Source organism: Macrobrachium nipponense, chromosome 37, assembly GCF_015104395.2.
Source record: "Macrobrachium nipponense isolate FS-2020 chromosome 37, ASM1510439v2, whole genome shotgun sequence".
Classification (NCBI taxonomy): domain Eukaryota; kingdom Metazoa; phylum Arthropoda; class Malacostraca; order Decapoda; family Palaemonidae; genus Macrobrachium; species Macrobrachium nipponense.
Window position 1 is genome coordinate 34,185,813 of NC_061097.1, and position 26,949 is coordinate 34,212,761.

General features: G+C 34.5%; 1 protein-coding gene across 2 annotated transcripts in view; it reads left to right on the forward strand.

Annotated features, from left to right (window-relative positions):
• Positions 1–8,100: 8,100 nt before the first annotated feature.
• LOC135209100 (uncharacterized) overlaps positions 8,101–26,949 on the forward strand; it is a 50,791-nt gene continuing 31,942 nt past the window's right edge. The window contains exons 1-4 of one of the 2 annotated variants that reach the window (XM_064241698.1): positions 8,101–8,232; positions 23,345–23,473; positions 23,597–23,731; positions 23,865–23,935. In XM_064241698.1, coding sequence (XP_064097768.1) covers positions 23,401–23,473; positions 23,597–23,731; positions 23,865–23,935 — 279 coding nt within the window. In that variant the 5' untranslated portion in view covers positions 8,101–8,232; positions 23,345–23,400. The remainder of the gene's footprint in view (positions 8,233–23,344; positions 23,474–23,596; positions 23,732–23,864; positions 23,936–26,949) is intronic. The other variant, XM_064241699.1, reaches the window with a different exon arrangement.

Sequence of the window (26,949 nt, forward strand, 5' to 3'; positions counted from 1 at the left end):
AAAATAAAGAAAAAGAAAATAGATATAATGAATATAAGTGAAACCTGGTATTTCCCAAGAGACTGGAATGAATGATCAAATAAAAGGTTCCAAACTTATAGATCAATAGAAAAAAATAGAATCAGGGGGAACCGCAATATAGGGAAAGACAAAAAACAAGGAAAATATATGAGAAATATAGTAACTCAGAATTTGTGAACTAATAGCGGTAAGAATTTGAATCTGAAAAATTGATGAACATAGTAATATTAGACCCTCCTAATACTAAAGATTTGACTTAAAATAATTGAAAAATTGGATGATATATGTAGAAATCACAAGGACTGGACTATTCTCCTATCTGGTGACTTCAACTTTCCTTTCGTAGAATGGAAAGAACGAATAGGAGATTGTGGTTGTACTTATACATATAAAAAAGAGAGTAATAGTAGTGCAGAAGATAAGAGGCAATTTGAAAAGCTATTAGATATGCTACTAGAATACAACATTCAACAAATAATCACCTGCCAACAAGAAAGGAAAATACTTTAGACCTAGTATTTGTGACGGAGATGAATTATGTTAAAGAAATATAGTTTATAATGCGAGTATTTCAGACCATAATGTCATAGAATTAACAGTTCATTCCAAAGCAAGTGAAATAGAGATAAGCAAGAAATGAAAAGTGGGAAGGATATGGAAAATACAACTTCTACAGTAAAAATATAAAATGGTCAGAAATTAATGAAGAATTAAACAAAGATTGGGATAACATTTTCGTAAGTGATGACATAAGGGTAAATACGGAGATATTATATAAAATATTGGAGATAATAGTGGAAAAATATATACCGAAGAAGAAAAGTAAACATCATTCATGCATACCAGAGACAGAAGAATCTTGTTCCAGAAAATCAGAAAGTGGAAAAAAGGTCTTGCAAAAGAAAAAAATGCATGGAAAGTTATAGAACTAAAAAGTAAGATAGAAAATGCAGAAAAAAAGATTATACAATCAAAACAAGAAAATGAAAAACGGGACTTGGAAGAAAAAACCCTATTAAAATATCAAGCAAAACCCCAACTATTATACTCATATGTGCGAAGAAGATGAATAAAAGAAGAATAGAAATAGGCCCTCTGAGAATTGAAGGGTGGAGATTAAACGAATGAAAAAAAAGGGGAAATTTGCAACATACTGGCAGAACGATATAAAGAGAAAATTCACCCCTAGAATAGATAATGAAGATAATGATATAGAAGTAAGGATGAAAATAGTGAATATTTAGCTGACATAGATATTAATGAAGCTGATATTGTGCAGGCTATTAATGAAATTAAAAATGGAGCTGCTGCAGGGCCTGATGGAATTCCTGCTATTTTGTTAAAGAAAGTAGTTCATTCTATCGCAAAGCCACTTGCAATATTATTAAGACAAAGTGTAGATACAGGCAAGATATATGATGAGCACAAATTAGCGTATATTACCCCTACTTTCAAAGTGGATCAAGACTAGAGGCAAGTAATTTATAGGCCTGTAGTCTAACATCACATATAATGAAAGTGTATGAAAGGGTAATGAAGAAAAATATTATGAAACATTTAATAAAAAATAATTTTGTTTAATAAAGGACAACATGGTTTCGTACCGGAAAAGTACGTACACAAACCCAACTGTTAGTCCACCGTGAAAACATATTCAAAAATATGAAAAGCGGAAATGAAACAGATGGTGGTTTTATTTAGACTTTGCAAAAGCTTTTGATAAAGTAGACCATAATATATTAGCGAAGAAAATTAGAAAACACAATATCGTGGATAAAGTAGGAAGATGGTTTAAAAGAATTTTTCACAACAGAAACAGATAGTTATTGCAAACGACGAGAAATCGGATGAAGCCAAGGTAATATCCGGTGTGCCGCAAGGTACGGTGTTAGCTGCAATACTGTTTGTTATTATGATTGAAGACATAGACAATAATGTTAAGGATTCGGTAGTGAGTAGTTTCGCAGATGACACAAGAATAGTAGAGAAATTACTTGTGATGAAGATAGGAACGCTCTACAAAGAGACCTTAACAAAGTATATGATTGGGCAGAGGTAAATAGGATGGTATTTAACTCTGATAAATTTGAATCAATAAATTATGGAGACAGAGAAAGAAAGCTATATGCATATAAGGGACCTAATAATGATACCATCACAAATAAGGAAGCAGTTAAAGACCTTGGTGTGATGATGAATAGGACATGTTATGCAATGGATCAATGCAACTCTGTTGCAAAATGTAAAGCAAAATGGGAATGTTGTTACGGCACTTCAAAACAAGAAAAGCTGAACACATGATTATGCTTTATAAACATATGTTCGTAGTCCCACTTGAATATTGCAATATGATATGGTACCCACACTATCAAAGGATATTGCACAAATAGAGAGTGTACAAAGGTCCTTTACAGCTAGAATAGAAGAAGTTAAGGACCTAGACTACTGGGAAAGACTACAATTCTTAAAATTATATAGTCTGGAAAGGAGAAGAGAACGCTACATGATAATTCAGGCATGGAAACAGATAGAAGGAATAGCAGAAAATATCATGGAACTAAAAATATCAGAAAGAGCAAGCAGAGGTAGATTAATAGTGCCCAAAAATATACCAGGAAAAATAAGGAAAGCACACAGGACATTAATCCACTACGCACCAGCATCGATAATGCAGCGTCTATTCAATGCGTTGCCAGCTCATCTGAGGAATATATCAGGAGTGAGCGTAGATGTGTTTAAGAATAAGCTCGACAAATATCTAAAAAACTGCATCCCAGACCATCCAAGATTGGAAGATGCAAAAAAATATACCGGAAGATGTACTAGCAACTCTCTGGTAGACATTAGAGGTGCCTCACACTGAGGGACCTGGGGCAACCCGAACAAGATGTAAGGTAAGGTAAGGTCTCTCTCTCTCTCTCTCTCTCCTTTGTTGGGTGAGCATCATAGGAAAGGTGACTAAAAATAATTACAATTTTGTAAATATTTTGAGACTCAAGGAGGTTCATATAGAATTTTGTTTGATTCCTAAGCAAAACAACTGTAAAGCATCCATCTGATATTTTACCTGATTTGCATGATATGAAAATTTAACATTCAAAACTATATACAGTTCCAAACATTAAAGAATGGATAGTATGTATGAATATAATGCACATTTCAACCAAATAAAGAAAGGTAGTAACTATATGAAATGAACAGATATACATGGGGCATGTCATGACCATTCTGAAAATGCTGGTTTGACATTCAAAACTATATACAATCCCAAACAATATGCAATTATTAAAGAATGGCAAGTTTGTATAATGCACATTTAAACAAAGTAAGGAAAGGTATTAATGAAATGAAACAGACAGATATGAGGCTAATCATAAAGAAAATTCTCAAAATGTTGTTTCGACATTCAAACTATATACAATTCATAACAATATTGCAATTATTAAAGAATGGTATTTTTTTTTATAATACACATTTGAACACAAAACAGATATGGGCCATGTCGGGACAATTCTCTAAATGTTTAGATTCTTCGATTATCATGTTGGCTGTCAAACACATCTATAAAACTAAGCCAATCCTCTCAGCCCGTTTACTTTCAATTGATAATAATGCACAAGAAGCACCAGTAACAGGAAGTGTTACAGCTATCAATAGTAACCTGATTTATGAGTGTTAAGCAAAATAATCAAATCATGTTGTGTGGCTAGTTAGTGGCTATTGTTATATTTCATAATGATTAATTTTATATATATATTTCATTTAAAAAGTCGGGGGGCAAACTAGGGCATGGCCAAAATCTAGGAGGGCAGCTGCGCCCCCCCATGGCCGCCCCCTAGAATCGCCTCTCTCTCTCTCTCTCTCTCTCTCTCTCTCTCTCTCTCTCTCAGCTACAATCCAAATCAGCGGTACGTATTCACTACTTTAGGTTAACATAGGCTTAGTATGAGAGAGAGAGACCTTACCTTACAGACCTTACATCTTGTTCGGGTTGCCCCAGGTCCCTCGTGTGAGGCACCTCTAATGTCTACCAGAGAGTTGCTAGTACATCTTCCGGTATATTTTGCATCTTCCAATACTTGGATGGTCTGGGATGCAGTTTAGATATTTGTCGAGCTTATTCTTAAACACATCTACGCTCACTCCTGATATTCCTCAGATGAGCTGGCAACGCATTGAATAGACGCTGCATTATCGATGCTGGTGCGTAGTGGATTAATGTCCTGTGTGCTTTTCCTTATTTTTCCTGGTATATTTTTGGGCACTATTAATCTACCTCTGCTTGCTCTTTCTGATATTTTTTAGTTCCATGATATTTTCTGCTATTCCTTCTATCTGTTTCCATGCCTGAATTATCATGTAGCGTTCTCTTCTCCTTTCCAAGACTATATAATTTTAAAATTGTAGTCTTTCCCAGTAGTCTAGGTCCTTAACTTCTTCTATTCTAGCTGTAAAGGACCTTTGTACACTCTCTATTTGTGCAATATCCTTTTGATAGTGTGGGTACCATATCATATTGCAATATTCAAGTGGACTACGAACATATGTTTTATAAAGCATATCATGTGTTCAGCTTTTCTTGTTTTGAAGTGCCGTAACAACATTCCCATTTTTGCTTTACATTTTGCCAACAGAGTTGCTATTTGATCATTGCATAACATGTTCCTATTCATCATCACACCAAGGTCTTTACTGCTTCCTTATTTGTGATGGTCTCATTATTAGGTCCCTTATATGCATATAGCTTTCTTTCTCTGTCTCCATAATTTATTGATTCAAATTTATCAGAGTTAAATACCATCCTATTTACCTCTGCCCAATCATATACTTTGTTAAGGTCTCTTTGTAGAGCGTTCCTATCTTCATCACAAGTAATTTCTCTACTTATTCTTGTGTCATCTGCGCAAACTACTCACTACCGAATCCTTAACATTATTGTCTATGTCTTCAATCATAATAACAAACAGTATTGCAGCTAACACCGTACCTTGCGGCACACCGGATATTACCTTGGCTGTTCATCCGATTTCTCGTCGTTTGCAATAACTATCTGTTTTCTGTTGTGTAAAAATTCTTTTAACCATCTTCCTACTTTATCCACGTATTGTGTTTTCTAATTTTCTTCGCTAATATATTATGGTCTACTTTATCAAAAGCTTTTGCAAAGTCTAAATAACCACATCTGTTTCATTTCCGCTTTTCATATTTTTTGAATATGTTTTCACATGTGGACTAACAGTTGGGTTTGTGTACTTTTTCCGGGTACGAAACCATGTTGTCCTTTATTAACAAATTATTTTTTATTAAATGTTTCATAATATTTTTCTTCATTACCCTTTCATACACTTTCATTATATGTGATGTTAGACTCACAGGCCTATAATTACTTGCCTCTAGTCTTGATCCACTTTTTGAAAGTAGGGTAATATACGCTAATTTGTGCTCATCATATATCTTGCCTGTATCTACACTTTGTCTTAATAATATTGCAAGTGGCTTTGCGATAGAATGAACTACTTTTCTTTAACAAAATAGCAGGAATTCCCATCAGGCCCTGCAGCAGCTCCATTTTTAATTTCATTAATAGCCTGCACAATATCAGCTTCATTAATATCTATGTCAGCTAAATATTCACTATTTTCATCCCTTACTTCTATATCATTATCTTCATTATCTATTCTAGGGGTGAATTCTCTCTTATATCGTTCTGCCAGTATGTTGCAAATTTCCTTTTTTCATTCGTTAATCTCCCTTCAATTCTCAGAGGGCCTATTTCTATTCTTCTTTTATTCATCTTCTTCGCATCATGAGTATAATAGTTTGGGGTTTTGCTTGTATTTATAGGGTTTTTTCTTCCAAGTCCCGTTTTTCATTTTCTTTTGATTGTATAATCTTTTTTTCTGCATTTTCTATCTTACTTTTTAGTTCTATAACTTTCCATGCATTTTTTTTTCTTTTGCAAGAACCTTTTTTTCCACTTTCTGATTTTCTGGAACAAGATTCTTCTGTCTCTTGGTATGCATGAATGATGTTTACTTTTCTTCTTCGGTATATATTTTTCCACTATTATCTCCATATTTTATATAATATCTCCGTATTTACCCTTATGTCATCACTTACGAAAATGTTATCCCAATCTTTGTTTAATTCTTCATTAATTTCTGACCATTTTATATTTTTACTGTAGAAGTTGTATTTTCCATATCCTTCCCACTTTTTTCATTTCTTGCTTATCTCTATTTTCACTTGCTTTTGGAATGAACTGTTAATTCTATGACATTATGGTCTGAAATACTCGCATTATAAACTATTATTTCTTTAACATAATTCATCTCGTTCACAAATACTAGGTCTAAAGTATTTTCCTTTCTTGTTGCAGGTGATTTATTTGTTGAATGTTGTATTCTAGTAGCATATCTAATAGCTTTTCAAATTGCCTCTTATCTTCTGCACTACTATTACTCTCTTTTTTTATATGTATAAGTACAACCACAATCTCCTATTCGTTTCTTTCCATTCTACGAAAGGAAAGTTGAAGTCACCAGATAGGAAGAATAGTCCAGTCCTTGTGATTTCTACATATATCATCCAATTTTTCAATTATTAAGTCAAACTCTTTAGTATTAGGAGTCTATATATTACTATGTTCATCAATTTTTCAGATTCAAATTCTACCGCTATTAGTTCACATTCTGGAGTTACTATATTTCTCATATATTTTCCTTGTTTTTTTGTCTTTCCCATATATTGCGGTTCCCCCTTGATTCCTATTTTTTCTATCTGATCTATAAGTTTTGGAACCCTTTTATTTTGATCATCATTCCCAGTCTCTTGGGAATACCATGGTTTTCACTTATATTCATTATATCTATTTTCTTTTCATTTTGGGTTAGTTCTTCTAAGTACTCTATTTTTCTTTTTGAGTTACTCGTAACTAAACCCTGCGCATTCATCACTATGATGGTTTGCGTGTTTTCTCCTTCATTTATACTGATAGTAATAAGGATTTTCCCATGTCTCTTTCCTGTTCTGGTATGTTGTTCTTTTTTTCATTTCCAGAAATTCTGACATTAAAAAATCCAACTTTTCCATAATATTTGATCTTCCTTCATCATAATTATTCATTTTGTGTCTGAATCTGCAATTTTCTCCGTTTTCTGCAATATCCTCTTGCATAATAAATACAGTTATTATCTCTTGAGTAGAATTAATCGGAGCTGATGCTTTGAAATTCTTTGCTGACACCTCTGCATATCTCATTGGTGGTTTGCTTTTCTCTTTTACCTGATATTCTTGATTTCTCTCTTATTTGTTTCTTTCTTATTTTGGATTTTATTACTTGGGTTGGTTATTTATTTGATTATGATTCATGGCTACAGGGTGCATATATTTGCATTTTTTGTCGAACTTACATCCTTTTCCTTCTTTTAGGTTTTTACATATTTTTGGAGAGAGAGAGAGAGAGAGAGAGAGAGAGAGAAGAGAGAGCGAGAGTAAATAAGTAAATAAATATAAGAATAGATAATAATTCCTTTACTTGGTATCATCACAGTAGCTTAGAAGCAGTATATAGCTAAACACAGGTAGCTTTCGCCAACTTGGTCCATTTTTTTTTTAGTGTAAAAGTGGGTATACCCATCATCTGTCTCACATAAAATAGACTACGAATCAAGAAATCATCAAATTTAGACCGAGTTTTTGTATTTATGTAGAAAATCCACGCAAATCAAAGTAAAATGAAAGCAGATTCTGAAGGCAAGCAGATGAGGATCTTACGCGCTCGACGCCATGGTGGCCTAGACCTATATATCTTATCAAGAATATACTCTGCCGTTACCCCTGTCCGTAACATCAAAGTTACTTGAGAAAAATAAAATTAATCGTTATTTTAACTTTAAAGTCTGGACTGTCATAGAAAGTGGAGACGATTTCCTTGCTCCTGAAGGACCTATCAGCTCCCATGATGCTTATTCAAGTTTGGGGGGTTGGATGGAAGGGGGTGGGGGCCGGATTACACTCTTCCCTGAGTCCCATGGTTCGCGATCCTACAACCAAAGAGGAGTCTCTGTGTCTGTGGTCTCTTAGTTCTGAGGTGGCCACAGGACGAGGCGGACAGATCTTTCAGTCGGTGGTTGCGTACTGAATCACTTAAGAAGAAGAAGAAGAAGAAGACGATAGCGATACCACTTCAGCGCACCACTCGTTTCTCATGTAAGTTTCAGCCGTTCCACACTGATTTAAAGCAGCCTTGGTGATTTGACTATACGTTTTGTCTCACGCGATTGTTTCGTACGTATATTTCCCCAGTTTGTGTGCGTGTGTGGTAAGACGCATTTTTTTTTTACGCATCATGCAAACTATGTTGAGAATTTTTTACTATGTTTATCTAAGCATATTAACGTACAATATAAGTAAAGAGATACAGAGAGCTCGACCAAATTAGTACTATAACTTTTGCCAGCATGCACTCGCAGGTTCTAACGACCTCGGTATCTATACTCAGCGATCCTTTCCTCACTTTCTTCTGTCCTGTATCGCCAATTATTGCAACAATCAAGTCTAAAGTTCTAAAAGACTTAGAGAATGAAAACGCCTAACCTCCCTGAATATCTCAAACCCTAAAAATAACACTATTCACACGAAAACAAAACCGTCAATAACGATGGACAATCAGCTTCCTTGGACACATGTGAACATAAACAGTTGGCGAATGCATGCCACGCAAGCAATTATAATATGCAAATGTAATTGTGCTTGACATGGCGGCTGTCCTTTGATCGGAAGGGTCAGATGCTCGTTTAATTAAGCTCCCCCCACCCCGACACCCACCCTCACAAAATTCTTTAACAAGCCCCCGAATGTGTCGTCTTATATAAATCCACCTCAGTGCGGTAAGCAGGGATCAATGTTTTCAACTTCATAGAATATTCTTAGATTATGGTAAAGGGCATATATATATATATATATATTATATATAACATATATATATCTATATATATATATATATATATATATATATATATATATATATAACGAATACCACAGGAAAATGATAGTCAGAAATCCAAGCGCTTTCGTCTTTACTCAGACATTGTCAAGGAGTTAATGAAATACAATTGGAGAGAAAGGTCTCAGGTACAAAACAAGATCAAGAATAAACCAGATGGTTAATTGTCAAAAGGGTAAAAAACTAAAGAGATAATCCAGGATTATCGGATATCACACGGTCACAAACCTAACCGAAATTACAAAGTACCTTTACAGTCCAAAACATGTAAAAACTGAATATATTAATTTTGTAGCTTATATTTATCTACAACATTTTTTATAATGAAAGCATCAGTTTAAATAAACCAGACTTAAATTTAGATCATTTCTATTATTTGACTTGATGAAACAAGATTCAATTATATTCCTTTTAACTGTGTCATTACAAGGGATTAAGGCTCTTGCTTGACTCCAGTTAATAGGATGGTCTAAATCTCTCATATGTCGAATAATGCATTCGATATTTTTGCCCAGTTCTCACGAATATTGATGTTACTTTGAGCGTTGTGAAAGAGATTTACCGGTCTGTCCGTAATAGACTTATCACACTTTTTGCAAGGAATTTCATATATGCAGCCTGGAAGATCTTTAGGAGAATTTTTTTATTATAAACTCTTGACAATATATACTGAAAAAAACAACATTTATGTTAAAAAGCTTTAAAATTCTAGGAATATCTAAATACCTTTCATCATAGGGTAATTTTAAAATGTTATGCTTACTAAATTCAAGTTTGTCATTAGTTGAATAAAATGTTTTTCTAGCTCTTTTCCATGCCACATCTATAAAAGTCCTTGGGTATTTAAGTTTCAATGCAATATCATAAATAGTTTTAATTTCAGCGTCAATAAACTGCGGGCTACAGACACGTAAAGCCCTGAGGAACATCCCAGAAAAAACAGATAATTTAACATTTTGATGGTGATTGGAGTAGTAATGAACAAAAGAGGCAATGTTAGTTGATTTTCGAAAGACTGAAAAGGTGAAATTTCTATCATTTCTATGGACTAGTACATCAAGAAAATTCAAATTACAATTTCTTTCTTCCTCTACAGTAAATTTTATAGAAGGGACTAAATTATTGAGATTATTAAGGAATTCCTGGAGATTTTCGTGAACTGGCTAAATATAGAAGATATCATCCACATATCTAAAGCAAATAACTTTTTGGGGCAAAATTCTGGTAAGAGTTTTGTCTCAAAAATTCCATGTAAATATTGCTAAGGACAGGAGATAAGGGATTACCCATAGCCATGCCAAACTTTTGTACAAAAAATTCCCCATTAAAACAAAATTTACTATCTTTGATACATAACCTTATGAGACTAATGAGGTTTGCTACACTTACGAGAATGTCATTACGTTCTAATTCCTCCTCCAAATATTCAAGTAAGTCATCTACAGGCACTTTGTAAATAAAGAGACATCAAAACTAACCATATTAAAATCAAAATTCAAATTTAAACTATTCAATTTGTTTATAAAATCAACATTGTTTTTAACATTCGTGTTAGAAATGTTTCCTACCAAAGGAGAAAGAATTTTTACAAGCCATTTAGATAAATTATACGTAACTGAGCCCACTGAACTAATGATTGGTCTGATAGGGTTATTGGTTTTATGTGTCTTGACTAAACCATACATATAAGGCAGGGAGGAGCATTGCGGTGCAAACTGTTTAATTAAATGGTCCAAGCCCTTCAAATGGATTTAATTTGTTTATTAAATGGGAGTTCACTGTCTGTGTAGGGTCGACCTCAGTTTCGTATAAGTATCAGTATCATTTAGCAATGTCATTATTTTACTTATATAGTCACATTTTATTCATTATTACCACTGCATTAGATTTATCTGCTTTTGTAACTTTCACTGTTTCGTCTTCTTTTATTTTCTTAAAAGCCTGGAGAAATCTCACGGGTACATTAGGGGGAGAAGGTTTACTCATAGCACCATACACAATACCTTTACAAATATTGATATCATCAGGGCATAGGTTTTTTGATTCAATTTTTCTAATACCAAAAGGATTTAGAGATGTCGACACAGTCCAGGTACCATTAAATACACCAAAGCTTAACCCATATCCCAAAGCCGCTGTCGTAGCACCATCCACTGGTATGTTCTGATAAATTAATCATGAAATCCACGTTGGCATGCTTGAGTCCAGTCCGCTTTCAGCAATAAGATTTTCAGCTTGACTTGAAGCTTCCTTTGAAGACGGTTGCAGCACTTTCTCTAATTTTCCGTAGCAATAATCCAGCATCCGATTCTTCCAATCGACAGGAACCGTCCTGAATTAAAGCTATACCGTCTGCTTCTAAGTGTACGAAATTTCTGACTATCATTTTCCTGTGGTATTCGCTTATTTATGAAGTCAAGTGAACAATCTACAGTGATTTTTTAAGCACACACACACACACACACACACACACACACACTATATATATATATATATATATATATATATATATATATATATATATATATATATAATATATATATATATGCTTAAAAAAATCACAGTAGATGCACGTGACTTCATAAATAAGCGAATACCACGGGAAAATGATAGTCAGGAATCCAAGCGCTTTCGTCTTTATTCAGACATCGTCAAGGAGCTACTAAAGTACAATTGGAGAGGAAGGCCTCAGGTGCAAACAAGATCAGGAATACCAGATGGTTAATTATCAAAAGGGTAAAAAATTAAAAGGGATAATCCAGGATTATCGGATATCACACGGTCACAAACTTAAACAGATTCTGACCCTAACCGCCAAATTACAAAGTATCTTTACAGTCCAAAACATGTAAAACTGAATATATTAATTTTGTTGCTTATATTTATCTACAACTTTTTTCATTATGAAAGCATCAGTTTAAATAAACCAGACTTAAATTTAGAACATTTCTATTATTTTGACTTGATAAAACAAGATTCAATGATATTCCTTTTAACTGTGTCATTACATGGGATTAAGGCTCTTGCTTGACTCCAGTTAATAGGATGGTCTAAATCTCTCATATGTACAAATAATGCATTCGATATTTGCCCAGTTCTCACAGAATATTTGATGTTGCTTAAGACGTTGTGAAAGAGATTTGCCGGTCCTGTCCGTAATAGACTTTGTCACACTTTTGCAAGGAATTTCATTATATGCAGCCTGGAATCTTTAGGAGAATTTTTTATTACTAAACTCTTGACATCAATATTACTGAAAACAACATTTATGTTAAAAAGCTTTAAAATTCTAGGAATATCTAAAAACCTTTCATCATAAGGTAATTTTAGAATGTTATGCTTACTAAATTCAAGTTTGTCCTTAGTTGAATAATATGAGAGATTTTATAAACAAATAAAATAGTTTAAATTTGAATTATGATTTTAATATGGTTAGTTTTGATGTTGTCTCTTTATTTACAAAAGTGCCTGTAGATGACTTACTTGAATATTTGGAAGAGGTTAATTAGAGCGTCATGACATTCCCTTAAGTGTAGCAAATCTCATTAGTCTAATAAGGTTATGTATCAAGATAGTAAATTTTTGTTTCAATGGGGAATTTTTTGTACAAAAGTTTGGCATGGCTATGGGCAAGTCCCTTATCTCCTGTCCTTAGCAATATTTAACATGGAATTTTTTGAGACAAAACTCTTACCAAGAATTATGCCCCAAAAGTTATTTGGTTTAGATACGTGGATGATATATTCTGTATTTGGCCAGTTCACGAAACCTCCAGGAATTCCTTAATAATCTCATAATTTAGTCCCTTCTATAAAATTTACTGTAGAGGAAGAAAGAAATTGTAATTTGAATTTTCTTGATGTAACTGTCCATAGAAATGATAGAAATTTCACCTTTTCAGTCTTTCGAAAATCAACTAATATTGCCTCTTTTGTTCATTACTACTCCAATCACCATCAAAATGTTAAATTCTCTGTTTTTTCTGGGATGTTCCTAAGGCCTTTACGTGTCTGTAGCCCGCAGTTTATTGACGCTGAAATTAAAAACTATTTATGATATTGCATTGAAACTTAAATACCCAAGGACTTTTGTAGATGTGGCATGGAAAAGAGCTAGAAAAACATTTTATTCAACTAATGACAAACTTGAATTTAGTAAGCATAACATTCTAAAATTACCTTATGATGAAAGGTTTTTTAGATATTCCTAGAATTTTAAAGCTTTTTAACATAAATGTTGTTTTCAGTATATTAATGTCAAGAGTTTAGTAATAAAAATTCTCCTAAAGATCTTCCAGGCTGCATATATGAAATTCCTTGCAAGAAGTGTGACAAAGTCTATTACGGACAGACCGGCAAATCTCTTTCACAGCGTCTTAAGCAACATCAATATTCTGTGAGAACTGGGCAAATATCGAATGCATTATGAGAGATTTAGACCATCCTATTAACTGGAGTCAAGCAAGAGCCTTAGTCCCATGTAATGACACAGTTAAAAGGAAAAGGAATATCATTGAATCTTGTTTTATCAAGTCAAATAATAGAAATGTTCTAAATTTAAGTCTTGGTTATTTAAAACTTGATGCTTTCATAATGAAAAAAGTTGTAGATAAATATAAGCAACAAAATTAATATATTCAGTTTTTACATGTTTGGACTGTAAAGATACTTTGTAATTTCGGTTAGGGTCAGAATCTGTTTAAGTTTGTGACCGTGTGATATCCGATAATCCTGGATTATCCCTTTTAATTTTTTACCCTTTTGATAATTAACCATCTGGTATTCCTGATCTTTGTTTGTACCTGAGGCCTTCCTCTCCAATTGTACTTTAGTAGCTCCTTGACGATGTCTGAATAAAGAACGAAGCGCTTGGATTTCCGTGACTATCAATTTTCCCGTGTATTCGCTTATTTTATAATATATATATATATATATATATATATATATATATATATATATATATATATATATATAATGACAGCGGGCAGACAGCTACACATTCCAACAGGGGTTCCAGCAAGACAACAGCTTACATGATAAGTTTATTAGAGACGTTTTTCGTGCCCAAAACATTGGCACATCATCAGTCTGGAATAAAAATTTTATTCTTTTTTTAAAAAACAGTAAAATAAAGTAAAAGGTACAATCCAAAAATAAAATATGAATATTAAAAGAAGCTTAGAAGTATTAAAAGACTACCTATCAGTTCAGAGAACAAGAGCAGAATGACTAGAAACGTGAGACCGACCAAACTACACTTCAGGCCAACGAAAGGGGAGTGGCAGAGACGTAATTGTTTAAATTAGGCGACAGGTGTTTAATGTAAAGTGACTCAAGTGTAGTTAGAAAGGATGCTTGGGTTGTTTGAGGTAAGGATAGAAAAATGTGTTTTTTTTCCATAGGAATCTTGCATTTTGAGGCATGTGTTCGAATACTCGAGAGTTCGGGATTCGATATCCTGGATCCGTCCTATAGCTGAGTCCATGTGACTATAATACGGACTTGCAACAATCTCCGTGTTGAGCCAATATAAGTACCAGCATCTTGGGCATTCATATTTCTAGATTACATTGGACAACATAAAATCTTGAAGCTTATCCTTGTAATTGAAGAGGCTACCTATCTTTTTTTGGATTTACAGGGATTAGGGTTAGTCTTAGGAAACCTAATTCTTTTTTCTATAATGTTTTTTATATTCATGCGTAGTTTATCTGTGTGGATGAAGGGAATTGATGCGTACTATAGTTAAGTTTAGGTACGTTGAACTAGCGGGGGGTGGAGATACGTAATTAGAAACCATTTTATTAATAATATTAAGAACAAATTGCTTTGGGTAGGAATTAGCTGTAAAAAATTTCAGTAAGTACTCAATTTCATTATGGAAAGCAGACCAGTCAGACGTATATTTAAATGCTCTGTACCAACGTAATGACAGAGTTAGCTTTAAAGCCATAAAAACACGAACTGTAAAAAATTATTTCCCAATCCAGTAAAAGTACTCTTGCGATATACACTAGTATTAAAACGTTGTTCACTCCTAGTCATTTTTACATCCAAGAAGGCTATTGAATGTTGTTTTCAGTTTCTATGGTAAAATTTCACGTTTTGGATGAACAGTGTTGATATAATCAAGAAACTCGTAACATTGCCAACTGTGTTTAAACAGGGTAAAAGTATCATCAACGTACTTCTATAAAATGCTGGTTTAAAATTATCAGGGCAACTATTTAAAAAATTTTCTTCAAGATGACTCATAAAAAAGTTAGCAAATAAAGGTCCTAACGGTGATCCATAGCAACTCCCTCGACCTGCGAGTAAAGCTGTTTGTTAAAAACGAAAGCCGAATCTTGCACAGCAAGTTCGAGTAGTGTCTTAAAAAGGTGTCTGCTAAAACCGTGAAATTCTTCTATACCCTCATAAACTTTATTAAGAATAATGTCTATGGTTTCTGTAACTGGAACATTAGTGAACAACGATTCGATGTCAAAACTAGTCATAATTAGTTCACCATCTTGTTGAATTATTGTTTGTTGAAATTCAAAACCATTTTTTAAAACATATTGCGAGTTTGAGAAATCAGTTAGTAATTGAACTATAAATTTGGATATCTTAAACGAAGGGCTGTTATAAGCTGACATGATAGTCTTAAAGGTGTACCTTTAAGTTACGAGTTTCTTGATTATATCAACACTGTTCATCCAAACGTGAAATTTACCATAGAAACTGAAAACAACATTCAATAGCCTTCTTGGATGTAAAAATGACTAGGAGTGAACAACGTTTTAATACTAGTGTATATCGCAAGAGTATACTTTTACTGGATTGGGAAATAATTTTTACAGTTCGTGTTTTTATGGCTTTAAAGCTAACTCTGTCATTACGTTGGTACACAGAGCATTTAAATATACGTCTGACTGGTCTGCTTTCCATAATAGAAATTGAGTACTTACTGAAATTTTTTACAGCTAATTCCTACCCAAAGCAATTGTTAATTAATATTAATTAAAATAAAATGGTTTCTAAATTACGTATCTCCACCCCCCGCTAGTTTCAACGTACCTAAACTTAATATGTACGCATCAATTCCCTTCATCCACACAGATAAACTACGCATGAATATAAAAAACATTATAGAAAAAGAATTAGGTTTCCTAAGACTAACCCTAATCCCTGTAAATCCAAAAAAGATAGGTAGCCTCTTCAATTACAAGGATAAGCTTCAAGATTTTATGTTGTCCAATGTAATCTATAAATATGAATGCCCAAGATGCCTTGGTACTTATATTGGCTCAACACGGAGATTGTTGCAAGTCCGTTATTATAGTCACATGGGACTCAGCTATAGACGGGATCCAGGATATCGAATCCGAACTCTCGAGTATTCGAACACATGCCTCAAAATGCAAGATTCCTATGGAAAAAACACATTTTTCTATCCTTACTCAACAACCAAGCATCCTTTCTAACTACACTTGAGTCACTTTACATTAAACACCTGTCGCCTAATTTAAACAATTACGTCTCTGCCACTCCCCTTTCGTTGGCCTGAAGTGTAGTTTGGTCGGTCCTCACGTTTCTAGTCATCTGCTCTTGTTCTCTGAACTGATAGGTAGTCTTTTAATACTTCTAAGCTTCTTTTAATAATTCATATTTTTGGATTGTACCTTTTACTTTATTTTTACTGTTTTTTAATAGAATAAAATTTTTATTCCAGACTGATGATGTGCCAATGTTTGGGGCACGAAACGTCTCTAATAAACTTATCATGTAAGCTGTTGTCTTGCTGGAACCCTGTTGGAATGTATATATATATATATATATATATATATATATATATATATATATATATATATATATATATATATATATATAAGCGAATACCACAGAAATCCAAGCGCTTTCGTCTTACCTGAGACATTGGCAAGGAACAAGTGAAATACATTGGAGAGAAAGTTATCAGGTAAATAACAAGATCAAGAATACCAGATGGTTAATTGTCAAAAGGGTAAAAATTAAAAAGATAACCCAGGATTATTGGATATCACACGGTCACAAATCTAAACATAGGTTTAACCCTAACAGAAACTACGAAGTATCCGTATAGTCCAAAACATGTAAAAACTGAATATATTAATTTGTTGTTTATATTTATCTACAACTTGTTTTCATTATGAAGGCATCAAGTTTAAATAAACCAAGACTTAAATTTTAAAACATTTCCATATTTGACTTGATGAAACAAGTTCAATGATTTTCTTTAACTGTGTCATTACATGGGATTAGGCTCTTGCTTGACTCCAGTTTAATAGGATGATCTAAATCTCTCATATGTACGATATTTGCCCAGTTCTCACAGAATATGGTGCTGTTTGAGACGTTGTGAAAGAGATTTACCGGTCTGTCCGTGATAGACTTTATCACACTTTTTTTTTTTTTTTTGTTTTTGGCAGGAATTTCATATATGCAGCCTGGAAGATCTTTAGGAAATTTTTGATTACTAAACTCTTGACATTAATATCACCAAAAACAACAATTATGTTAAAAAGCTTTAAAATTCCAGGAATTTCTACAAACCTTTCATCATAGGGTAATTTTAGAATGTTATGCTTACTAAATGCAAGTGTGTCATTAGTTAAATAAAATGTTTTTCTAGCTCTTTTCCATGCCACATCTATAAAAGTCCTTGGTTATTTAAGTTTCAATGCAATATCATAAATAGTTTTAATCTCAGCGTCAATAAACTGCGGGCTACAGACACGCAAAGCCCCCTTAGGAACATCCCAGAAAAAACAGAGACTTTAACACTTTGATGGTGATTGGAGTAGTAATGAACAAAGAGGCAAAGTAGTTGATTCAAAAAGACGAAAAGGTGAAATTTCTATCATTTCTATGGACAGTTACATCAAGAAAATTCAAATTACAATTTCTTTCTTCTTCTACGGTAAATTTTATAGAAGGGACTAAATTATTGAGATTATTACGGAATTCCTGGAGATTTACGTGAAATGGCCAAATACTGAAAATATCATCCACACTCCTAAACCATATAACTTTTTGGGGCAAAATTCTTGGTAAGAGTTTTGGTCTCAAAAAAATTCCATATAAATATTGCTAAGGACAGGGGATAAGGGATTACCCATAACCATGCCAAACTTTTGTCATCATTCCCCATTAAAACAAAATTTACTATCTTTGATGCTTAACCTTATGAGGACTAAGAGTTTGCTTCAGTTAAGGGAATATCTTGACGTTCTAATTCATCCTCCAAAAATTCAATTAAATCATCTACAGGCACTTTTGTAAAAAAAAAAAAAAAAAAAAAAAAAAAGAAAAAGAAAAGAGAGAGAGAGAGAGAGAGAGAGATGAGAGAGATGAGAGAGAGAGGAGAGATCAAAACTAACTATTAAAATCAAAATCAAAATTTAAACGATTCGATTCTTTGTTTATAAAATCAACATTGTTTTTACATTCGTGTTAGAAAATTTTTCCTACCAAAGGTTGTAAGAATTTTTACAGGCCATGTAGATAAATTATACGTAACTGAGCCCAACTGAACTAATGATTGGTCTGATAGGGTTATTGATTTATGTCTTGACTAAACCATACATATAAGGTAGGGAGGCACATTGCGGTGTAAAAACTGTCTAATTAAATGGTCCAAGTCCTTCAAAATGGATTTATTTTTAATATTAATATTAATGTTCATATATATATAATATATATATATATATATATATATATATATATATATATATATATATAAAGTATAAGCCACTAAGGAAAAATAAACAACAGAGTTCCTACATGATCTTTCGACACGACGTCCTTTACTCAGCAGATAAACTGAATCATCTACGTAAACATTAGCAATGATGACTTGGACCATCGACGCATGTTCTCGTTTTGTAAATTTATCATATGTCGTACTGTAATAAATCGTCCTCGTTCACAATGGACTGATAGACGATACAGCACGAATAAATTGACAAACGATCCGTCGATGGTCCGAGTCATCATTGCTAATGTTAGTACGTAGGTCGGTCATAAGTAGCATCCTCCACGCACCACTCTATCTTGAGAGGGACGAATCTCTGGCAGAAGCAGACATCCTTACACCGGAGAACAGTAATGTTATTTTTATAGCTGTTATGAATATGACGAGTCCTTGCAAACATTACCCAACTTTCGTGCGCCATTTGCCGAGACTTTTACCAGACGTTTTTCAGAGGTCAGACGAGCGTCAAAAGTTACACACCAAGAATAGTTAAAATCTTCAGCACTCATTCAGGGTAATCCCATCCATCTCAAAGTGGGGGATGGGGCGGGATATCCTTTTGTTTTGAGATTCGCCATCAATAGGTGTTTTTGTTTAACGGCCTCCGGCCTCATATACCCCACCGACTATACACCAATACCCCGATCCTGCCCATGCCCGACTAAGGCCAAGGGCGGCTGCTATCTCATGAGTGGAGGCTTTACATTGCATCGACAAGTGTTGTGATTATTATTATTATTATTATTATTATTATTATTATTATTATTATTATTATTATTATTATTCACAAGATGAACCCTAATCATATAGAACAAGCCCACCAAAGATGCCACTGACTTGAAATTCGAACTTCCAAAGAATATAGCAGTGTTCATTATAAATTAGTACAGAACGTAGTAATTGAAAATACAAAAAGAAACGAGATCAGTTATTAGAAAGTAAAGACAAATGAATGAACCAATAGTTAGATAAATAGGTTAAGCTGTAACTAAACTGTTTACATTGCAAGGCGAATCATTGTAGTATAGGATATAGTGACGCTTTGCAACCTAGCTCGAATTTTCGTGGGTCCTGATTGCAAAATGTCCCCAGGGAAGAAATTGACAATTACATAAAATTACATGCTGTGAGAGTTTAGACTATAAACGTTTATCCTGAAAATAAATACAATTCAGGAGAAAAATAACTAACGTTTTCTTCACGATAAGGACTGCTGAACAGTCTTCCCGCGTATTTTCATCATCCACAACTTTTGTCTACTCTACTTGTTTACCAAGTTTGTTTCTTTATCTTATAGTCTTTGAAGTGCGCACTCGATATAGTTTTGGTATGCTAGAATTTCTAGTCAGTGGCGGTCCCTGTTGTGGGTTTGTTCCATACAAATAGGGGTTTATCTTCTGAATAATAATAATAATAATAATAATAATAATAATAATAATAACTCTGCTGTAGCCAAGGGTCCTCACGGCATGCAACACAGACCATTAATAATAACTTTCGTCGCTAATTTATTCGGTGCAGGGTACCAAATGTGGGTAGCCACATAATACCCTCAGTGTTGAAGTGCATCCAGAACATGTTTTGCCCAATACCAACTATACTAAGACCCTGGTGTGTGTCGTGTGTGTGTGTGTTTCAAAGATCTTTTCCAAAATACGATTTCATCTTCTCTCTCTCTGTTCTGAATTAAGAAAATTCTGCCCTTGAATTATAGATAGGGATTCCCGTCTCGTGTTTTGTAATCGTTTTGTCCGTACACACCACACACACAATATATATATATATATATATATATATATATATATATATATATATATATATATATATATAGAATGTATGTATGCACACGTATGTATGCATATGCGTGAATACACTGCACGTATACATGGACACATGTACGCTGCAGTATTTTCTGTTTATTCTAATGTTTTATCTAATTATTATTATTAAATATTATTATTATTATTATTATTATTATTATTATTATTATTATTATTATTATCATAAAGGGAAGAAATTGACAATTACATAAAACTGATGATAATAATATATAACATAATAATCATGATTATTATTATTATAATTTTAATAATTATTATTATTTTGGCTTGCTTGATCTATCTATCTAACACGGCGTAGCATTAAGCAGGGTTAAACCCTCGCCTATTAAACCTTATAGGATTTCAAAGTATTCCTATGTAGATTTTGTTGTTTGTTTTGACGGATTTTCGACCGTTGGTATGTGACTAAGACCAAAGAGAAGGCCTTATAGGCTTCGACTTACTTTATCTCCCTAAGTGAGTCCTCTTAGCAACTGCTAATACTGTGAGGTCCGTAAGGCAATGAGCCACCCAGTAAATCACAGCAGTAAATCACAGTTAAGGGAACCACGGCCTTAAATTAGATTGACTTCATAGAACAGGAGAGCGCGGATGGCAAAGGTTAGCTAAACGAACGTTCGCGCGGACACACAAATGGGGGGGGGGGGGGGGGGGGGTGGGGGGGGTGGGGGGGGGGGGGGGGAATGCAGTACGACATCAGGACAGACAGAAGTGTACTTTACCGCATAGATAAATCCCAAATTCATAATAATGTTTCAAACTCTACAAACTCAGAGAAAGGTTTAAGTGACCAATCCGCCAAATAGTTGAATAATTCTCTTCCGCTCTCTTGACTTTTTTCTAATGGGCACCATTAATACTTGTGACGAAGTGGCCTAGAGTATCTGGGTCTGGACACCATTAATACTTGGTGCACGAAGTTGCCAAAGAACTGTGTCCGGACACCGTTAATATTTGTTAACCCAAATTGCCAAGTATCTGGTTACTACACTTACCATTTGTACTTGTTAGCACAAGAGACCCTTTTATTCCTGGGTCTGGGACACCCTTTGTACTCAGGGCACAGTTGGTTCAAGTACCTGGTTATTACTTAGCTCACTACAGCCAGACACCTGACCCTTCATCACAAATACTAAACGACTGAATACTCTAAAGGTAATAGTGATCCCTTATAGAACTGAACAGTCAAGAAAAGCAATCAGTCTAAGTTCATTAAAATAGATGTGAGTAATCTTAATTAAAGGGCATCACTCCTTCTACAATGTCAAATCTAAGTATTTCCTGATTCTGATTCATTTGTGGGAAACAAACGGCACAATTACCACTCTATATTTCTACCTAAACCTAAACAAATAAAATATAATACAGGTGGGGAACCAAAAAAAATAAAATGCTCATATAAATTTTAAATATTAAAATTTTATTTCTAAATTAAAATTTATAAGTGAAATTCACGATCTCAGGGAAATTGTTATTACTTGAAAACAAAAGTTTAATTAATTCTTGAATTAATTATTAAGCAAAATTAAATCAAGGTTTATCAAGAAAATTAATTAAATTAAATCATAAAGCAATAATTAAATTTGAAATGAAATTTAATTAAATACAAATCCATTTGCAAGTGTTAGATTCAAACAATTACACGATAGAATATTATTTAAACTAATTAAACAAAATAAAGACAATGCAAAAAAAACATAATGCATAATATGAAAACAATTAAAGCATTGACAGTACAAACATTAAGCATATAAAAATGGATATGTCAAAAGAACAAAGCAAAAGAATAATGTATTGAAAATGATAATTTTATCCAATGGTAAAATAAAACCATTTGTAAAATACCTGTATACGCAGCTGCAGCTTCTCACTCAAGAGAAAGGCCTGTTACACACTTTTACATTTTCGTGGGCGCCTTCACAAAACCAATAGAAATAATGCTATGTTCAAATTCACAACAACACATATTTTACTAAGAATTATATGAGTGACCTTCTCAAATACAAATGTAAGATACATTATTACGTTAATGAAACACTCGCGAACGAGCGAGCGCGAGAGAGAGAGCTTTGAGAGAGAGAGAGATCCTATCCCTCACGCCAAAGGCTAGGTCTCAAAATCGAATGAATCGTTCTCTATCCCCATAAGCGTATGGGCGATTAGCATCTAGTTCAAGACGAAAACATATTACGTCATCTCTCTATGTTAAACATGAATAACATCATTGTAGGGAAGGTTCTCGTAGCTGCATGGGAGGTCTCTACGCGTGTTTGCGTGGATAAAGAAGTCAGCTTGCTCAGGCCTTCTCGAGATGTGAATAACAACCTTACTCTTTCTTTCTGTCTTACGTTACTTTTTCCTCTCTCCGCCTTATGTATGTTTAAAAATGAAACGTTACACTGCTTAACATGTGTTATCTTTAAATGTGGGAATCTGAACACAAAAACATACATTTCATAACATCATACACAGTTTCTGAGGTGAATTAATCATATTACCAAAATTATAATTGCATTTACAAAACTTACATTATAAGAATATATATATATATATATATATATATATTATATATATATATATATATATATATATATATATATACACATAATTTACACTGTTTCATTCTATAAGCAAATCCCACCCCCCCGCCTCTCTCTCTTTGTGACGCCAGATAATTCGACCACCCAATCTCCTGTTACAGGTTCACAAAAGCACGGGGAGCCCTCCCTCTCTAATTGAGGAGCTACGTCTATCGCCATGCGTCGCATTACGGCGTTGATGACGTTGCTTGTGGCGGCAGCGTCGTCGGCCACCCGCACAGAGGACACAGGTGAGAGTGGCTTAGTCTTGTGCTTGGTAGTGAATTGTATATATATTATATATATAAACTCTAAACGCACTTATATAAATAAAATGAAAAAAAATCTTTTAATTATTATCGTTTACTCGACAGAACATCCCTGCAAAGTCATGCGCGTCGACGCGGACGTCGAGAATTCGACGCTGTCGGTGACGTACAACACTACGGTGGTCGACAGAAAGGCCTGTGGCGACGCTGATCCCATTTGCAACATTTCCCGGGACTCAGGTCAGAAAACCTATTTATTTTTAATACAAAACTGATAACTCGGTTGAATTTCCTTGAATATGTCCACAGTATATCTATAACTGTTATTTACTTTCCGATTTATGTATGATTTTTTTTTTTATGTTTCTTTAAGCAGGTCGATCTTACGCTATACTAAAGGATGCAGTGAACGGCCGAGATCTCAAAGACATCGACCATATCGAGGTGAGAGAGAGAGAGAGAGAGAGAGAGAGAGAGAGAGAGAGAGAGAGAGAGAGAGAGAGAGCTTGGCATATTAGTTATTATTAATAATAACACCATAACTGCAAACAAATCTAATGTAGCATTGTATGCCTACTACCGTAAACATAGGCCTATAATGGCACTTTGTAGTACATGAGAATTTTCGTCAGCTAGAAGGTTAATAATAATAATAATAATAATAATAATAATAATAATAATAATAATAATAATAATAATAATAATACCATAAAACTCCAGCGTAGCTTTGTAGGCCTACAGTAAATATGTAGGCCTACAGTAAATATGTAGGCCTATGATATCTGTCTGTAGAAAAGAGCTGTCTTCGGCCAGAAGGCTAATAATAATAATAATAATAATAATAATAATAATAATAATAATAATAATAATAATAATTGAACAGGAATAAGGGATACCAACAGAACAAACTATTCGGAACCAACCAGAAAAGACTATACAGCCAACTAAGAGGGGAAGACAACCACCCAGAAATTCCTGAAGCCGAACCAAGTAAGAGACTATGGGAAAACATATGGAGCAATCCGGTATCACACAACAAACATGCAACATGGCTCCAGGAAGTCAAGGAAGAAGAAACAGGGAGAATAAAACAAAGTTTCACAGACATCACGACAGACACAGTCAGACACCAACTAAAGAAAATGCCAAACTGGAAAGCCCCAGGTCCCGATGAAGTCCATGGATACTGGCTCAAAAACTTCAAGGCCCTACACCCACGAATAGCAGAACAACTCCAGCATTGTATCTCAAATCACCAAGCACCCAAATGGATGACCACAGGAAGAACATCCTTAGTACAAAAAGACAAGAGTAAGGGAAATATAGCCAGTAACTACAGGCCTATCACCTGCCTACCAATAATGTGGAAGTTACTAACAGGTATCATCAGTGAAAGGCTATACAACTACCTAGAGGAGACAAACACCATCCCCCACCAACAGAAAGGCTGCAGAAGGAAGTGTAGGGGCACAAAAGACCAGCTCCTGATAGACAAAATGTAATGAAGAACAGTAGGAGAAGGAAAACCAACCTAAGCATGCATGGATAGACTATAAGAAAGCCTTCGACATGATACCACACACATGGCTAATAGAATGCCTGAAAATATATGGGCAGAGGAAAATACCATCAGCTTCCTCAAAAAATACAATGCGCAACTGGAATACAATACTTACAAGCTCTGGAATAAGACTAGCAAGAGGTTAATATCAGAGAGGGATCTTCCAGGGCGACTCACTGTCCCCACTACTCTTCGTAGTAGCCATGATTCCCATGACAAAAGTACTACAGAAGATGGATGCCGGGTACCAACTCAAGAAAAGAGGCAACAGAATCAACCATCTGATGTTCATGGACGACATCAAGCTGATGGTAAGAGCATCAAGGAAATAAGTACCCTAATCCAGACTGTAAGGATTGTATCTGGGGACATCAGGATGGAGTTTGGAATAGAAAAATGCGCCTTAGTCAACATACAAAAAGGCAAAGTAACGAGAACTGAAGGGATAAGCTACCAGATGCAACATCAAACACATAGATGAGACAGGATACAAATACCTGGAATAATGGAAGGAGGAGATATAAAACACCAAGAGATGAAGGACACGATCAGGAAAGAATATATGCAGAGACTCAAGGCGATACTCAAGTCAAAACTCAACGCCAGGAAATATGATAAAAGCCATAAACACATGGGCAGTGCCAGTAATCAGATACAGCGCAGGAATAGTGGAATGGACGAAGGCAGAACTCCGCAGCATAGATCAGAAAACCAGGAAACAAATGACAATACACAAAGCACTACACCCAAGAGCAAATACGGACAGACTATACACACGAAGGAAGGAGGGAGAGGACTACTAAGTATAGAGGACTGTGTCAACATCGAAAAACAGAGCACTGGGGCAATATCTGAAAAACCAGTGAAGACGAGTGGCTAAAGAGTGCATGGGAAGAAGGACTAATAAAAGTAGACGAGACCCAGAAATATACAGAGACAGGAGAAAGACAGAAAGAACAGAGGACTGGCACAACAAACCAATGCACGGACAATACATGAGACAGACTAAAGAACTAGCCAGCGATGACAATTGGGCAATGGCTACAGAGGGAGAGCTAAAGAAGGAAACTGAAGGAATGATAACAGCGGCACAAGATCAGGCCCTAAGAACCAGATATGTTCAAAGTATGATAGACGGAAATAACATCTCTCCCATATGTAGGAAGTGCAATACGAAAAATGAAACCATAAACCACATAGCAAGTGAATGCCTGGCACTTGCACAGAACAGTACAAAAAGAGGCATGATTCAGTGGCAAAAGCCCTCCACTGGAGCCTGTGCAAGAAACATCAGCTACCTTGCAGTAATAAGTGGTACGAGCACCAACCTGAAGGAGTGATAGAAAACGATCAGGCAAAGATCCTCTGGGACTATGGTATCAGAACGGATAGGGTGTTACGTGCAAACAGACCAGGACGTGACGTTGATTGACAAAGTCAAGAAGAAAGTATCACTCATTGATGTTGCAATACCATGGGACACCAGAGTGAAGAGAAAAGAAGGAAAAAAGGAAAAATGGATAAGTATCAAGATCTGAAAATAGATAATAAGAAGGATATGGGATATGCCAGTTGGAAATCGTACCCATAATCATAGGAGCACTAGGCACGATCCCAAGATCCCTGAAAAGGAATCTGGAAAAACTAGAGGCTGAAGTAGCTCCGGGCCTCATGCAGAAGAGTGTGATCCTAGAAACGGCACACATAGTAAGAAAAGTGATGGACTCCTAAGGAGGCAGGATGCAACCAACGGAACCCACACTATAAATACCACCCAGTCGAATTGGAGGACTGTGATAGAGCAAAAAAAAAAAAAAAAAAAAAATAAATAATAATAATAATAAAAGGTAAAAGGTTAGTTAACAAAAAAAGAAACGTGTCAAACCTCGAAGATGAC